At 37.6% G+C, this 18592-nt stretch overlaps 1 protein-coding gene across 3 annotated transcripts; it reads left to right on the forward strand.

Moving 5' to 3' along the window:
* Positions 1-140: 140 nt before the first annotated feature.
* Positions 141-18586, forward strand: LOC139824304 (uncharacterized). 3 transcript variants are annotated; one of them, XM_071796837.1, is made up of 8 exons: positions 141-361; positions 484-678; positions 8755-9120; positions 16147-17230; positions 17404-17577; positions 17728-17823; positions 17953-18027; positions 18347-18586. In XM_071796837.1, the coding sequence occupies exons 5-8, from the start codon at positions 17450-17452 to the stop codon at positions 18396-18398; spliced, it is 351 nt and encodes a 116-aa protein (XP_071652938.1). In that variant the 5' UTR covers positions 141-361; positions 484-678; positions 8755-9120; positions 16147-17230; positions 17404-17449; the 3' UTR covers positions 18399-18586. The 3 variants fall into 3 exon arrangements, 1 of the variants encoding a protein (XP_071652938.1); XR_011735067.1 differs by lacking the exons at positions 8755-9120; positions 16147-17230; positions 17404-17577; ... (1 more) ...; positions 17953-18027; positions 18347-18586 and adding an exon at positions 5345-7780; XR_011735068.1 differs by lacking the exons at positions 8755-9120; positions 16147-17230; positions 17404-17577; ... (1 more) ...; positions 17953-18027; positions 18347-18586 and adding an exon at positions 5370-7780.
* Positions 18587-18592: the final 6 nt, after the last annotated feature.

Genomic DNA, 18592 nt, shown 5'->3' on the forward strand with positions numbered 1-18592 from the left:
GGAAAAAGAGAGACACTTGTATGATAGAGCGAGAGGGAGATCACCCGACGCGGTGGGCGTGTTCACTGAAGCGCCGACTGCGCATGCGGTAACCCAAAGTGGGGATGCCGCGGGGAACGATCGAGGTCTTTTCTCACGGGAACTTCGTAGCGAACGGACGTGTTTCGTCGCGAGTGCGTGATACTTAAAATATTTTCGTTATTCGAGAACCGAGTAAAGCGAATGAGAAAGACAAGTTTCGCGAATACTGTTGAAAAGTCCGTATTATATCGTACGCGTTCACGAATATGTAAACCGAATATATTTTTGTTAATCACAAGTTCGAGAGACTGTACCCGGGCAACACCCGTGAAGTGTTCACGTATTTATATTTCGCTATTTAAACAATAAATTAATATACTATTGTTTTTCATTAAATCGATACAAATCGAAATTATTTTGCGGAAACTTTTCCTCATCCTAATCCTTGATCGATTTTTACAGACCGAGTGATTGTGCGTGACTACAGCCGTGGAAATAGTCTCGAAATCGCACATAGCTACGAAGAGTGATCGTCGTACATCTTGATGATAGACAGGAAGGAAGGAAGTTACAAGGCCATCGACGAAGCATCGTTGGTTCACAATCGTTCTACGTTCGTGCGTTAAACGTAGTGGCGACCGATAATTTCAACTCAAAGTGAGTTTCTCTTAACTTTAGACCGCAAGTTCGGTCACAACTTATCTATCGATTCTGCATCATTGAACTGCATTATCATGCAGTTGATTCCCACGCAATTGTTTTTCGCGACTCGCGATTCTCTCAATAAGCGTCGTGGCGTCTTATTAATCACATCGTGTCATACAAGCTTTTGATATTGTCAAGGATTATTAAGGTTACTGTAGCAGCTATCATTCTCTTTTTGTCATTCTTTTCGCATTTATTCACCATTATTTGTCCGTACGTACACACACGCAGATAGAGAGAGGGTTTGGAATCATAAAATACTGTGGAAGTGACGAACCACAGGGTCCTAATCTCTATTTGCAACACACACACACCACATACATTTTGTTTTACTTTTTTATTTTTATTTTTCTTCCATTTAATTCTTTCGCTTTGCTTTTTTCCGATATGGAAATGTGTGATGAATTGCCCAAAAAACCTAAGCGAAGTTTCGTAGAAGCTTGGCTTAGTGATGAGCGTTACAAGTATTGGATACGTAAAGTATCACATGACGAAAGTCTTTATCATTGCACTGTGTGCAATGGAAATTTTTCGTGCAATGCAGCACATGTTTCGAGACATGCGGATTCTGCGTGTCACCGAAAAAGCTTGAAAAGGAATGTATCATTATCTAATAATGATGATATACCTGTAAAAGATACATCGAAGAAGTCAATGTTTAATAAAAAATGGCTAGATATTTACAATTTTAAGTTATGGTTACGTGAGGTTCCGCATGATAGCAGTTGTTTGTGTGCAATTTGCGATAAATCTTTTGCTGCCCATTTATCGCATATTCGTCGGCACGCAGAATCTGAAAGTCATTTAAATTTATGGTAAAAAACGATAGGTGTTGAAGCGAACGAATTAAATGATGATTTTAATACGCAAGATAAAGAATCTCTTTTGTCGTTTGATGAGCGTTCAAAAACAGCGGAAATATTATTTGCCGCTTTAATTGCAGAAAGAAATGTACCCTATCACACGGCAGAAGAAATTCTTAAATTATTTCAACACACAGCACCAGATCCTGTGGTAAAAAGCATGAGCATGGGTCGAACTAAATGTAAAAACATAATTACAAATGTTTTGTATCCGGTTGAAAGTGAAAATGTCGTTAACAATCTTCAGAAAACAAAATGCTCTATTTTTGTAGATAAAACATCCGATATCTGTAACGAAAAATGGATGACCTTTTTTGTTCGATACATTGATCCTGAGACATTAGATGTGCGCTCACAATTAGTCAAATTGATCAATATTGATGCGAGAGATTCTAGTGCTGAAAAGTTGTTCCATGCATTCAAGTGTGAAATGTTAAGTTTACAGATTTTTTTCTCAAATATTGTTGCCCTGTCTTTTGACAATGCATCTGACAGGAAAATATATGTCATTTAAGACAAAATTAGAACAGATGTGTAAACATGTGTTAACACTTCCATGTCCATGCCATTCGGCTGCATTAGCTGCGCACGCTGCATGTGACAAAATACCGTCATTTTGCGACGATTTTCTTAAAAAAGTAGCTACTTATTTAAACAGCAGTCCGAAACATTCGGCAATTTTTCGCGAATTTTGCGATTGTTTTCAAGTAAAGCATTGCAAAATTTTGAAATTAAGTGAAACACGCTGGTTGTCTCATCACAAATGTGTGGAAAGACTTATCGAATTATGGGACACTATACATTATTTTCTGCAGGAAACAGTTGTGAGCGATAAAACAAAATCTGGAGAACATCTTCTGTCTATGATGGATAATTTAGAAATAAAGGCATATTTTCTTATTCCTCAATTATATTTTAAATATGTTTAATGCGTTTAATGCATATTTCCAATCAAAAGACACAAAAATTCATTTATTGCAGTTAAAATCTGTTAACTTTCTCTATCAAGTCTGCCACAACTTCGTAAAAACAGAGTTTTTACAAGACATAGGTACAACAATAATTTTTTCACATTCAGAAATTCAAAAAGATATAAATAAAATTTGCGTTGGATCTGAATGTAAAGAATATCTTAACGATCTAACGATGAAGGAAGGGTCATGTAAATATAGTTACATTTATTCGACGAAACTGTTTACGAGTTTATATCACTGCTGCGGAGGAAATACGAAAAAGATTGCCTATAGTCCAGTCAAAATACGGAAAAAAGGGGGGTACCTAGAAAAAATTGCAGCACAAGGTTTTATTACGTCATTGTGTTCAGAAAAATATACTGAACAACATATTCAAATTCCGCCATTTTCCGCTATCCCTAAGTATGTTTTTTATTAACACTTTATAAACAAATTCGTTTTTCTCCACAAATACGATGAATTTTGAAATTTTTGTAGAGATCAAAGTTGTAGAGCAGACAAATATCTACAAAAAATGCTCTTATGAATTTTTTGAAATATCATATTATATGAAATATTTGCAACAAGAGCTACTAGGCTACGCGCGGAGCGCAGCGGAGAGTTCTAACAAGCACACGGCAGTCTCTACCGGTCGCTGCTAGTTCTTTAGGTTCTACAAGGAACTTGAGTTGCGGTTCTCGATACTAGTATATGTGTCTATGTATACACACAATATATATATATATATATATATATATATATATATATACATATATAGGACAATCCACGTCACTTTTACCCCCGCTCTGTCCAAAATTGGTATGGACAAATTTTAATGACTAAGGGCGTAAAATGTTTGTCTTGAAAAGAGCTTTCGAAAGGCGTGTGGCATATATGCGCAATTCAACATGGCGTCATGTTGAATCTGAAATTTTAAATTTATCCCTTTAAGGGGATCCTATAGTGGCGGTAGTTACCGACATTTTTTCATTTTAAGGAATCTTTGAATTGGCTTTACAGTATTGCAAGTTTTTGGTCTAGAATTAAAGTACGCACAAAAATCTACATCGCGTTATACGATTTCATATCGGGAACAAAAAAAATTAAAAATTTTACTAATTTGGGCACATACAACTGTCATCTGACGACAATAACAAAATTACTGCAGTTTATATATATATATATAATGACACCAAGGCGACGTAGGGACAACATGTAGGAACAATATCGTGTAAATAAAACTAAGATTCAACGTCTAGAAAAAAAGATTTTGTAAAATGAAGTTTTATTAAGCAAAAGCACATTCAGGTTGATAGGATAAGCAGTATTGCGTGTAGCGAGAGATGGCGCAGCAATCGAACAAAGACAGATGCCTCTCGTTAGACAAGGATAGATATAGATATATAACATAGAAAACAGGATTAGAAATGTTGACATTACCGACGTCGAGGAAGTTCGGCCTTCGCTATAGGATCCCCTTAAGCAGCCATAACTATGACGCCATGTTGAATTGCGCATATATGCCACACGCCTTTCGAAAGCTCTTTTCAAGACGAACATTTTCCGCCCTTAGTCATTAAAATCCGTCCAATTTTGTCATTTTGTCATTTTGTCATTTAGTCATTAAAATCCATACCAATTTTGGACAGAGGGGGGGGTAAAAGTGACGTGGATTGTCCCATGTATGTATACACTACCCTCCATAAGTTTGGAAACACTATAAAATGCAATATACAGAAAATAGTACATAATAGTACATGTTATCCAACAGGTTTTTAAAATAAAGAATTTCCATTAATTTTTACATTCCTCAAAGTAACCACACCTTTTACTTTAATGACTGCCTTGCATATTCTCGGCATACGGTGGATCAACTTTTGGAGTTCAGTCGGGATACGTTTCCATTCTTGCTGGAGAACTTCCCAAAGGTGCACCTGTGACTTGTGATTCGCTGTTTAACAAATTCAACTCCGAGCACTTCGGTGTCGCGAAATATATTTTCGGCATGTACAAGTGTTGCAAGTGTCCCAGGTGGAAATATATATGATTATTTGAACGTCTTACGATATATTCATACCAAAAATCTGCACAGATCGCTGCCGTGCGACTATTTATCTGTAAATAGTCGCACGTACAGCATCTGTCATAGAGTGTTTCCAAACTTATGGAGGGTAGTGTATATATATATATATATATATATATATATATGTGTGTGTGTGTGTGTGTGTGTGTGTGTGTGTGTGTATACATAGACACATATACTAGTATCGAGAATCGCAACTCAAGTTCCTTGTAGAACCTAGAGAACTAGCAGCGACCGGTAGAGACTGCCGTGTGCTTGTTAGAACTCTCCGCTCCGCTCCGCGCGTAGCCTAGTAGCTCTTGTTGCAGATATCTCATATAATATGATATTTCAAAAAATTTATAAGAGCATTTTTTGTAGATATTTGTCTGCTCTAAAACTTTGATCTCTACAAAAATTTTAAAATTTATCGTATTTGTGGAGAAAAACGAATTTGTTTATAAATTGTTAATAAAAAACATACTTAGGGATAGCGGAGAATGGCGAAATTTGAATATGTTGTTCAGTATATTTTTCTGAACACAATGACGTAATAAAACCTTGTGTTGCAATTTTTTCTAGGTCTAATCGTATTTTGACTGGACTATATCAGAGCCATCGTTATTCTTCGTATCAACTTTGTCGCAGCTTGTTTTGGGAGTGCTCTCATTTCATTTTTTAAATAAAGAAGAAAAGACCCAATCCGATCGGGTATAGTTGGATCCATTTGTTTCTTACAGAAATTTTCAAATTGCTCTGATAAAGGTTCGGTATGTTGGGGACTCTTAAGTCTTTTTCCTTTGGAAGAACAGCTTGCCTCCGATGCTTCTACTTCAGCACTGGGACGTTTATTTTTCGAGAGGCTGCTTATGGTCCTATAATTAAAAAATATACATAGTGTACGTACATTTTTCATTTATTTTGCTTTCTCAGGAAAGATTTTTCAAGAAGTTAGTCAAAGTTGTGTAAATATTTAAACGTTACTAATAATCTAGAAAGATAAGTTTTTGACATAAGATAACACATAGATAACTCTCAGACACTACTTTCTTTTTTTTAAAAAAAGCATATTTTAAAAAAATATAATTTTTTCAAATCTGACAATGTAATTTATTAAAACTGCTATCGAACGTCAGAAATTCGAATGTTTTAATATAAATGTATGTTTCTTAAAAATGTGATTACTTTTTCACAAAATGTATAATATTGGAAATCAAATGTAATAATTTGAATGTATTTAACTTACGATTGCTATTTATCATAGCAAGAACCAACAAAGAAAACTTTGAAAATTTTTTATCATAATTTAAAAAATTACTAGTAATTGTTTATGACAATTGCCACTGAATAATTGACAAAAAAGTAGTGTACGTTCAAATTTAAATATCGCTTATTGTGCTAAATATTATACAAGCCGAACATTGTAATTTTCCCAGATTTATTTTTTACATTAAGGTCTTTGTAAAGTAAAGAAAATTACGAAAAAGCAATGTACAAATTACAATTGTACCTTTTTCTATGATTGTATACGGTAATTAAGGGACTTACGATCTATATTCTACACTGGGATGGAGGAATTCCAACTGCGTAAAATATTTCCAATAGGTTTTGTTCATTGTGGCACTGCCACTGCGTTTTGAATTTGTTTCCTCTGTGAGTAATTTTACGAAACGATCTCTTAAGAATTTGAATGTTTTCTGACTCCACCCAGTCTGCACACCTGAAAATGATATTACGATATTCACTGATAGTATATATGTATAACCAACCTTTATTCTATTTGCCGAAAGTGTGAAATCAATTTCTTAAGACATGATTAAGAAGTGATATTTATGTACATCTACTGCGTAAAGAGCTGAATTTTACTTACCTAAAGTTATATCGACTTCTTGCCACAATTCTGAAGTTACTTTAAAACCCCTTCTGGCATACGGAATTGATGTGTTCCATAACGGCTCTCGGCAAAAAACTTCTCCAATGAGAAGTTCCCGACTATCTGCAGCTTGGCTTGAGTAATGTGAATTTTCTCCTTCACTGTCCGCGTTTAGTGTACATACACTATAATGCTGTTGGGCAGCTGCACTGCCTTCTATGACTGTATCACAGTTGTCGCAAATCCGTAATAGGTGAACGGATAGTGAACGCAAAGTCCATCTATATATTTGTATCTATCGCGTGAATATACATAGCATGATGTTAACATTGTAAAGCGGGGAGCACACACTTCTGCACAACGCATAATGCGTAAGCATAAGAAAATTGATTGGTCTATTTCCTTATGCACATGTGTATGGACCAATCAATTTTCTTATGCTTACGCATTATGCGTTATGCAGAAGTGTGTGCTCTCCGCTTAACTGGGAATCCAGATAAACTTGCATAAGTGCATAAGCATATGCATAAGAGAATGGATTGGTCTATTTTCCTTATGCACAAGTTTATGGACCAATCAGTTTTCTTATGCATAACACATAAACATATGCATAAAAAAATTGATTGATTCATACACTTGTATATAAAGAAAATAGACCAAAAATAAATTTCTCGAACAAAAGTTCTTTTATGTAATACATTCTTTGTGTCCTAAGCGTATCATTGTATGGTTATATTTATATAAGGCATTTGATTATACTTTCAGTACAATGTCATTTATTATTAATCTCTCTAGATTGTGAATAAATAATCTGCCAAAAATCATGCACCGTACATGGCGTTGCAAATGAAAAGTATTATAACAACTATAATGAAGTAAATTTGTTGAAAAGACCAGTCCCCGCAAGTGCGGAACGCGCTCGAATATTCCCGAAATAATATTCGTTGCGAATTGACGATTGAAAGGTGAAAGCAAGCGTTAGGAATATTCGAGAAGCGCTCGATTTGCTCCAAAACGAGTTTATTTGCCTTCCTCCCGGTTTTTTTGGTGTTTTTGCTCGCGCCCGGACCGCCGGTGTACATCGCGTGATCGCTCGTACTGCGACCAATAGTCTGGTCGCTCGACGATTTGGAGCCAATCAGCGTTTCTCACGTCTCGAAATTTCCTCGCGGAAAAGTTCGGAGCTCCGGCCGCGATCGCTTCGCTTGCTCCGGCCGGGAGCTCAGTGAGCCTTGAGAAACCATCGAGAGCGACACGTCGAGCGCAAGCTTATTGTAAAATAAAGTGAGAGTCTATCAAACGACGCCTCAGTTAATTTTTGAACTTCCTCTCCTCGTTCGCGGAGTGACTACCCGATCGGGAGATAGCGTTCCGACGCGTAAAGTGCGGACCGGCAAATTCGATTCGATGCAAACAGAATTATTAGGTTAGGCAACCGTATATTGGTAATAATTTATTACAAATATCATTTGGATAATAATATTAAAATTGTATAATCATTATCATGTAACAAAATAAATCAATTTTTAACTTACGAATGACGCTTCAGTATCCGTGTACCGCTGAGACATCGTGAGATTGGGAAATTTCGTACTTTGGTGAATGCCACAACGTAAGCAAAAGTCTAGCAAACAGACGTCGCGTCGTGCAAGATCTCGCGTCGAAAATGACGTCATAAAATAAAACGTTTTGATTGGATAATTCATGACGCGGCGTCGTGACGCGACGCGCGACGCGTACAGTGGGAACGCACCAATAATCCAAAATCTTTCGCGTATGTGGTTCATAATGATTTGCGTTCCCGCATGGCCCATGGATTTGTGAGTTTCTCTTACTAACATATAAATTATATCATAATTGCTATCTAACAGAACGGGACATAAGAAGTGAAGCTCATCAATTTGATTCGAAATCTTAGTTTATAAACCGTCTTTGTTTTTCATCATCTTGAAAGAAAATAATTTTTCTTTAGTTGCGGTTGAAAACATCTGATCTTGCAGATATTTAAGTAATTTAGTTTCTGCCGTCTTTATTTCCGTAAAAGTTAAGCGTAATTCTTTTCGCTCTTTTTCAGATAAATACGGTGTTTTAAATAATTCACGCGTTACATAATCATCGCTTTTTACTCATTTTCTTTTATCGATTTCCTTTTTGCAATTCGTGAAAAATCTATTTGTCCATGCCAAGAACCGTATTAGTTTATAATAAGACAAAAAATAATCACTGAATTTAAATGTAGAAGTTTTCGCGATAACAGTGTGTACTTGAAATCGCAAGGTGAACCTTCCGTTTCATCGTCGGGTTCCGGTCGAAGCGCGCAAGTGTTCCAGGAGCCGACGGACGTATACCCGGCGGACGAGCCGGACCGGGGCATGACAGACACACCGCGAGCGGCCAGCGTTGCGGCCAATGAGGAGGTGAGGGACGCGAGTTTCGAGAGCGTCGAGATCGGGGAGCTACTACAGCAAATTCCCAAGGGGGTAGCCCAAGCTATCGTCGAAGGCGAGGCGAAACAGCCCGCTGGACGCGAAGCGACACCGGAGGACGACGACGAGCCGCCGATGAGCCAATCCCAGGTGGAGAGACGGCTGGACGAGTCGAAGCCACGGGACAGCCAATAGGGAAGCGCGGAGACAAAGACCCGTGCGATACTTACCCTTTACATTTTTTATTACATTTTATTATATTTTATATCATTTTTAACCCATTAACCTATTAATTAACCAAAGACCGCGAAGTTAAGTAGCGAGACACAAATGCCAATTGAGCAAGTTAGATTTTACGTGTTTTGATATATTATTTTAGTTTGACAAGCCAAAGAGCGAGATTTAGAGGAGAGAGATTTATTTTATTTTATATTGCGAAACGCATGTATGCATAACCACGACTTTATTATTAGAATACACTTAAAACCTTTGTAAAACACACGAGAACATCGTATTACACATACACCAATCCTACCAATCCCAAAACCTTTGAAAAGTCGAGTAAAAGTTAGAGTCATTGATGGGCCAATCAGAGCCCAGAGTTCAATCGGAGATGGATCCTGAAAGGATCACTTCGTTAATATTAACAGCACTTTTTCTATTGTTTTCTATTTTGATTTTATACAGCTTATACGCGATCTACTCGATTACAGCGAAGCCATGAAGTTGAAAGAGTACATCGTCGTAACCCTAATAATATTTATTCCTGTCATAATGACATTCCCAGACATTCCTACGATCCTAACTATTTTCATACTATACACACTATACATTTTATTGTTGAGTCTCGAGATCGAGCCACGATTGGTTCCCGAGGAGCCATGAACCGATTTACACACATTTGTACGCATAGCGACGTCTGAACGACGAAAGGACCAATAGGGTTCGAGTAAACATATTTTAACGTTAATTTTGCAGTTTTGAACATTTTTAACCACTTCGACGAAATGTCGACACGCGAAGACCAATGGGACGCATCCCGGTATATTTTATTAAGAATCGCGTTAGTTTCATTAGATTTATTAGTTTTGAGCATTCTCGACACAGCGATAGCCAATAGGAACGATTCCTGGCAGTTTGACATAATTTTCCACAGTTTCAGATTATTTTATGATTTTGCGAGGCTCACGGCCAATGAGAGCGCGAGGCGCAACCTTTTTCGATAAGCGCGACGAATCGACCAATAGGAAGCGAGCGTAGCTCCGCGAAGCGAGACAATGTCGTGAAGCGCGAATTTGCATTGTATAACTTTTATTTTATGTTTTCCCTGTCGAGACAAGTACTATTAATCGTATCTTATGCAATATTATGCATCATTACTTATTTTATATACTTACCGTTCGGATACTCACCGACGACGATTTCCAATCCATTGATTGGGCGAGACGATCCCGCGAAGACCCGGTACCTGAAAGAAAAGGAGAATTAATAAAATTGATTTTAATACAAAGATTACCTGGTTGTAATGGGGAACGTCAAAGAGACCATTTTCGGTCACTCGGAAAACGTTCCGAGTGACTTGCCGCGAACTTGCACATCGTGCAAATTGCGACGGCTGGCATTGGTTGCCGCATCGCCGAGACCGAAGCGAGAGCCCTTGTCCGCCGTCCAATCCCGTTTCAGTATCTCAGTCAGAATCGAGCTGAGCCAATGAGATCGGCTCAGCGCACGGGTAAGGATAACACGGATCGTGTCCACGGATCGCTCGTCACCAAGCGATGCGATTGGCCAATAGGAAACTGCGCGCGATTACATCATGTTCGCGCGTAAAAGCGAGGCTCTACGCCTGCGCAAGCATCAAGGAGGGGGAACTCGACCCGTTCCTCCCGGACAGTCCACGGTAGGATATCGAGGCATTAACACGTTATATCGGTTACGCGACAAAACTCGATTCAGTGCGTCTTATCCCGTAATCGCCTACGATAAGCGCGAATAATTAGTGCGAATATTAACCGGCACATACAGGGACAGTCTACTGTTGAATTTCGAGGCGTCAACACGATTCTCGGTTGCACGCGATAAAACTCGATTCCGTATTCTTATCCCGTTGCCGTATACGATAGTTACGTGAACAACAACCACGCGATAACGGTTATTAACCGCATAAAGCTCTTAGCGACGGTGAATCAGAGTTCGTTAACAATCGACGCAGGTCAGTGCGCGATAGAACCTGTCCGTTCGTGTACGGAGATACTGTAACTTTGAAATTATTAAATTGTTATTTGTTTATAATAAACAAAGACTCATTATTCGCGACCCCAGTAAATATCCTCTCCGAATATCCGTATATTACATGCGCTTAACAAGGGCGTGGCCGACGGCCTTGAACACGTCCGCGTCGTAAGAAACGGCAGCCATTACGCTGAAAGGAAGGACGGGGCAACGCATATCATCCAGGTTTCTGTATTCACCCAGGAAAATACAGTGGCGACCGTAATTACAGCCCAAGTAGTAAGTGGCTATTAATTAAATTTTAACAACATCAATCGTAGATCCGGTTACATACTAAAGCCGATTTTTTAATTTCGCTCTCTATTTCTTCTTCAATAAAATCACCCTTTACCTTGAGCCATTCTGCTTCTGATTTATAAAGCCACGGAGGACCTAACCACCACTCGGATTGTACTAGTTGCGCGGGACTACAGCCACGCGAAGGAAGATTCGCGGGATTTAAATCTCCGGGTACATATTTTCATTCGTTCTGTTTACTATGTTTGCGTATCTCTTTTATTCTATTCCAGACAAACGTCCCCCACTGCATGTCGCGTTTAATCCACGCCAATCCTGTCAACGAGTCGCACCAAAACGTTTTCTTAGAGATCTTTTGCTTTAACAATTTAGCTACAGAAAGTGTGAGCCTGACGGCTATTGCGGCGGCCATCATATCGAGTCGAGAAATTGTTGCCTTTTCGGGTGCTATGCGAGATCTAGCACTTAAAAGTGTGACGTTTACCGCGTCTCTATACTCAATTTTCGCAAAAACCGCCGCAGCATAAGCTGAGCGGCTCGCGTCACAAAACGTATGTAACGTTGTGACCGAACAAGCGGTCTAATATTATGACAAACTCACTTTGAGTTGAAATAACGGTCACCACTACGTTTAACGCATGAACGTAGAACGTATGAGAACCAACGATGTAATCGATGGCCACGTTACTTCCTTCCTTTCTGTCTATCTCCAAGATGTCTCCAAAATGTCCGCTGCTCAGCTTTGTGCGTCGTGAAAGACAACGTCCTCGGCCAAGGTCATGCACTAACACTCGGTTCGCGAACAATTTATCAAGGATTAAGATAAAGCTTATTCCGAATAATTATTTCTTACTTGTTTTGATTTAACAAAAACAAGAATAAATATCTTCATTGTAAAAGTATCGGAAATGGTAAACTGGTAACGGGTGTTGCCCGGGTACAATCTTGAACATTTCAATTATTAGTTGATATTGTGTTAAATTATTCGTAAAATGAACGATGTGTTAAGACTTAGTAACAGTAATCGCGTGTCGCGAAACTTGTCTTTCCATATACGTATGATACGATTCTCGAATAACGATATCTATATATATAAGTCACGTCTGTCTGTCTGTCTGTCTGTCTGTACGCGAACTACTCATTCGTTAGTGGACCGAATTTTTACCAAAAGTATATGAAACAGGGGTAGAATTTTCCGGGGAGTGCTATAAAGTGTATAATTTTTCGTTACCGATCTTTTTGAAAGCCGGTTACAAAATTATTTCAATTTTTCGGAAATTAATTGACCAAATCTTAAAAAATTATATGAAGTAGGGGTAGAATTTCCCGGGGATTGCCATAAAGTGTATAATTTTTCGTTACCGATTTTTGGGGAAATTGGTATCAGAAAATTTTCCAATTTTTCGGAAATTAATTGACCGAATCTCAAACAATTGTATATGAAATAGAGGTAGAATTTTCTGGGGAGTGATATAAAGTGTATTATTTTTTGTTACCGATCTTTTTGGAAACTGGTTACAAAATTTATCCAATTTCTCGGAAAATAATTGAATCTTAAAGAATTACATATGAAATAAAGGTAGAATTTTCCCGGGATTGCTATAAAATGTATAATTTTTTGTTACCGATTTTTTTGGAAACCGGTTACAAATTTTTTGAAATTTTTCGGGAATTAATTGACCAAATCTTAAAGAATTATATATGAAATAGCAGTCGTGTCAAAATTTTTTTAATTGTTGGAGGATAAGTTATTTTTTATTAATGGATAATTTTTCATTAATGAATTGATTTTCTTGAAACCGGTTACGAAGTTTTTCCAATTTTTCTAAAAAGGTTTTCGATTTTTGTTTAAAAAAATGTAGGTACGTGATTGTTCTAATTTCCTCAAATTTTGAGATATTAGCTAAATTTTTTTAAAGATAATTTTTTGTTACTTTCTTAAAAACAATGCCCAAATTTTTCTAATTTTTCGGGGATGGCGAAGATGTGTATAATTTTTCATAATCAATTTTTTGAAAACCGGTTTCAAAATTTTCTAATTTTTTTAGGATGGCTACGATGAGTTTATAGAAAAATTGCTAATAATAAAAAGGTTTCCGATTTCTGCTCCAATTTCCGTAAATTTTGAGATATCAAGCTAAATTTTTTTTATGGATAATTTTTATAGATAATTTTTCGTTACCGATTTTTGTGAAAACCGGTTACAAAATTTTTCAAATTTCTCGGGAGTTAATTGATCGAATTTCAAAGAATTGTATATGAAATAAAGGTAGAATTTCCTGGGGTTTGCTATAAAGTGTATAATTTTTTGTTACCGATTTTTTTGGGAACCGGTTACAAAATTTTTCCAATTTTTCGGGAATTAATTAACCAAATCTTAAAGAATTATATATGAAATAGGAGTCAAAATTTTTTTAATTTTTGGAGGATGTTTATTTTTTTATTAATGGATAATTTTTCATTAAGAATTGATTTTCTTGAAACCAGTGCCAAATTTTTCTAAGTTTTCGATGATTTCGAAAAAAAAAATAAAATAGAAGAAAATAAAAGAGAGTTAATAATGGTGGATCAACGGAGGGTAAAAACGCGCGAGGCACAAGCAAAAATAAAATTTAAAGACTTTAATATAAGGGATTACATTTTTGAAATATTTGACAATATGCTAATCTGCATCTATTATATTATCTATTATTTTTTATTTAAAAAAAAAAATTCAAAAAGATGTAGGTTAGAGTTTGAGGAGAAAGAATATCAAAGGTGCTCCTAATTAATGAGTGAGTTTGGGGAAAGGGGAATAGATTTTGAGCCCGCGCGAAGCGCGGGCGAAAAATCTAGTTCTATATAACGTCCGCACTCCTTGAAGGTTCGTCGAAGAAAGACCTCTACGTACGTCCGCACGCTACGCTGGTCGCTCGAAGAAAGACCACGAAGTCCCCCCGGAATCTCCCTTCTTTCGCTTCAGGCATGCGCAACCGGCGCCTGGTAGAACACGCCTCGCAAATCTGGCATGCCCCCCCCCTCTCTCTCTCTCTCTTTATTATATAGTTGTCTTTCTCGCTCTTACCTTTTGACGTAAACAAGTTTATCCTTGATCAAAACATGCTAACGGGAAAATTCCTGAATCCTGGCAAAATATTACGAAAACTTTGAAATCTAAAATGCAAAATATTTAATAAATTGAGAATGACAACTACATGATCCACTTTTCTTGTACTTTTACAGTAATTCTTAAATCTAAATAAAATATTCCTGTGATTAACGATCTATTAATATTATAATTAATCACGCACCCTAATCATAAAAAAATCATGCGTGTGGTCGCCACGCGCGTTAGAAGTGAAACTTCTGAAGGCAAGGCTTTGCCATAACTTTTCTGAAATTAATACAAAAACAATGCACCGGAATTAGTCACTCCAAGCCGCCCGCAACTCGAAAATATAGTGTTATACGCAGTTCTCACTATATCCGTCTTGCCGTACGCCTGATCGAATTTTCGTGACGCGTTTTCGAGTCGCAAAATCGAATTTACTTACCGATCCAAAAGGAGTTTCACTTTGTACGCCTGTTGGTCGAATTTTCGTGACACTATTTCGTGACGTTTTTTCGTGTCGCACAATCGAACTTACTACCGTACCAATTAAAAAAGTTTCATTTCGTACGCCAATTGGTCGAAAATTTTCGTTGCACTTTTTGTGTCGCATAATCGAACTTACTACCGTGCCAGAAGAAGAACCGTCTCGCCAACGCCGTACGCCTATTGATCGAATTTTCGTCACATTTTCCATGTCGCACAATCGAACTTACTACCGTACCAAAAAAGTTTCATTTCGTACGCCTATTGGTCGAATTTTCGTTACATTTTCCGTGTCGCACAATCAAACTTACTACCGTACCAAAAAAGTTTCATTTCGTACGCCTATTGGTCGAATTTTCGTTACACTTTCCGTGTCGCACAATCGAACTTACTACCGTACCAAAGAAGTTTCATTTCGTACGCCTATTGGTCGAATTTTCGTTACACTTTCCGTGTCGCATAATCGAACTTACTACCGTGCCAGAAGAAGAACCGTCTCGCCAACGCCGTACGCCTATTGATCGAATTTTCGTCACATTTTCCATGTCGCACAATCGAACTTACTACCGTACCAAAAAAGTTTCATTTCGTACGCCTATTGGTCGAATTTTCGTTACATTTTCCGTGTCGCACAATCAAACTTACTACCGTACCAAAGAAGTTTCATTTCGTACGCCTATTGGTCGAATTTTCGTTACACTTTCCGTGTCGCACAATCGAACTTACTACCGTACCAAAGAAGTTTCATTTCGTACGCCTATTGAATTTTCGTTACACTTTCCGTGTCGCATAATCGAACTTACTACCGTGCCAGAAGAAGAACCATCTCGCCAACGCCGTAGGCCTATTGGTCAAATTTTCGTTACACTATTTGTGTCGCACAATCGAACTTACTACCGTACCAAAGATGTTTCACTTTCGTTACACTTTTTCGTGTCGCGAATCGAATTCACTACCGTGCCTAAAGAAGTTTCACTTCAAAAATATTATTTACGTTAATGCAACTGCGTTAATCTATCAAATATTATTAATCACAATTGTTTTATTTAAGTCCCTGCTTATTACATAGTTTGTAACGCATTGCAATCAATCTCAAGATTTTAATTCGCTTCCTTTTACTAATTCTCTTTTTATCTTCAGGTACGCCGTCTCGCCACTGGATATCACAGGAATCTGTGAAAATCTACTCCCGAAAAAGGGAACACCTACTCGCCCACGACATTTTCCAGAACCGCGGGCACTCACAGTCAAGCCGTCTTACGGCACACACTCATCGTCACACCGCCGCGCCGCGCCGTAAGGCACTCATCGCTAAGAGGTCTCGGGGTACACGTCTACGGCACGTGCCGACTCGAACCTCCGGAAAGCCACTCGATCCTCCTGGAGTGTGAATTTCTCCTGCTCTCTTACTTATCTGCTTGCTGCCTCGCTTTGCTTGCCGCTTTGCTCACGGCTTGCTGCCTCGCTTTGCTTGCTGCCTTGCTTTGCCTGCCTGCTGCCTTGCTTGCTTGCGGCCGCCTGCCTGCTGTTCTGCTTGCTTGCTGCACGTGCCTGCCGAGGAAGGAAGACATCCCTCCGGGAGACGGCCGACCGAACGGTGAGTCGCTTTCGCTTATTCGTTTTATCATTAGTCGTGAGGGGATTTTAACTACTCCCTTCTGGCACAGTATATACAGTAGCGCAACTCTTCCGATTTCAGCGTGGATGAAAATGAACTGCACATGCGCGTGCAAGGTATGTAACCAATCAGAGCACTGATATTCTGTCTCACTTCTGCTCACTTCCTCTCTGTATTTTCGCTCTCTGTCAGCACCGTTGAGATGCTACATGCAGGACATTTAAATGGCCGTTCAGTAGAAAGTGGCGGCAACGGACATCTGATGTGATCTGATGCGAGAAATAATAAAGTGATGAGGTGGTGAAGTGATAAGTCCTCAGTGAATAGTGTACAGGTGTTTAGTAAACGGTGCAAGAAAACCGAGAACAAATTATTTTCCTTACGGAGAATAGTTAATCTGTACAAAAATTGTACAGATTCTCGATTCTCTTGTAAAGGAAAACCACTTTTGTCTTAGCTTTGTTGCAGGTATTTGTGAAGAAATCTTGAGGGAAAATCTGGAAGAAAAAATGGCCCATCAATCAAGCGCGTGGTGTGTTGTTCGGGAATGCAATAAAAATATTGTGGAAAAACGACATTTTTTCGGTTTCCAAAGGAACATGAAAGGTATAATGATTTTATTTCATTTATTAATTATTATTTTTTAAAACAAGTATAAATTTACATATTATAAAATACTATTTTGATATTTCTAAATGTATGTATATTATTATGTGCATGCATATGTATATATTATGACAATATTTCTTTACATTTACAAATTTAAATAATATTTACAGATGGTTGCAATGGATACGTGCTTGTGAAAGATTAGATTTGGAACCAATGGGTGCAGAATATGGCCATCGCAATTACCGATTGTGCCGCTTACATTTTGAAGAAAAGTGGTACAAGATAAGTACGGGTAGAGCTCATCTTCAACCAGATGCACCAACAATATTTTTTGGAAGAAAGTAAGCCCATACACATTTTATAATGTATAATCTTTTCTATTCTAAATAATGTGGTTTTTTATATTCAATAGTATATTGTATATTAAACAATATCAAACAATATTTTTGATAATATACACATTAATTAATAATATTGCATATAATTTATAGCAATGCGTATATTACAACATCAGCAAATGAAGAGATGGATGAAGAGCTACCTGAAGAAGAAAATCTTTATATTTTACAACAAGAGGAAACAAATAGGTACTTAAATATCTGAAAATATATTTATCTTTCTATTATAAATAGTATTTTGTTCTTATAATTAACTTTTTTTAAACATTTTTTATTTAGCAATGAAAAGTAATATTACACTAAAATGGTATGTTTCAGTGACTTACAGTCGAAATTATTCCCGCCTACAGAGCAGATGCCAAAATGTGATAAAGATGTCCATATTGCTAAGCTGTACGTATTTGTATTTACATTATATACATACATATGTATTTTTATAATATATTATTTCTTTTATACAGTTTTTTATAATCAGTCTGTAGATTTTGATTTAAACTTACAACTTATTACATTCCATTTTATGTTTCATTTCTTTCAAAAATTGCATTCTGCATTTAATATAACAAAACATAAATAATATTACGTGAGAGTAATTGTATTTATAAAAACATTTGTCTTATTTTAACATGTCTGCATATACATATAAGGAATACATGCATATATAAGATAATTTTAAATAAATAAGGTTATCAATAGTCAAACTCCACCCCAGTCAAACTCCCCGCCTGGCAGTGTCCTCGAATCGGATCACGCAGGAGTATTAACGGCGATCGGCCGCGAGGCCTCACGCCACTCTGACACGCTTGGCTCTAGAACACCGTGACCGCCGGGGCACGAAGCCCTCGGGGCACGCGCTCCGCCTAACCGAGTAAGTAAGGAAACGATGAAAGTAGTGGTATTTCACCGGCGATGTTGCCATCTCCCACTGATGCTACACCTATTCTACACTTATCCTTCC

The sequence above is a fragment of the Temnothorax longispinosus genome, unplaced genomic scaffold (assembly GCF_030848805.1).
Source record: "Temnothorax longispinosus isolate EJ_2023e unplaced genomic scaffold, Tlon_JGU_v1 HiC_scaffold_32, whole genome shotgun sequence".
Taxonomy (NCBI): Eukaryota; Metazoa; Arthropoda; class Insecta; order Hymenoptera; family Formicidae; genus Temnothorax; species Temnothorax longispinosus.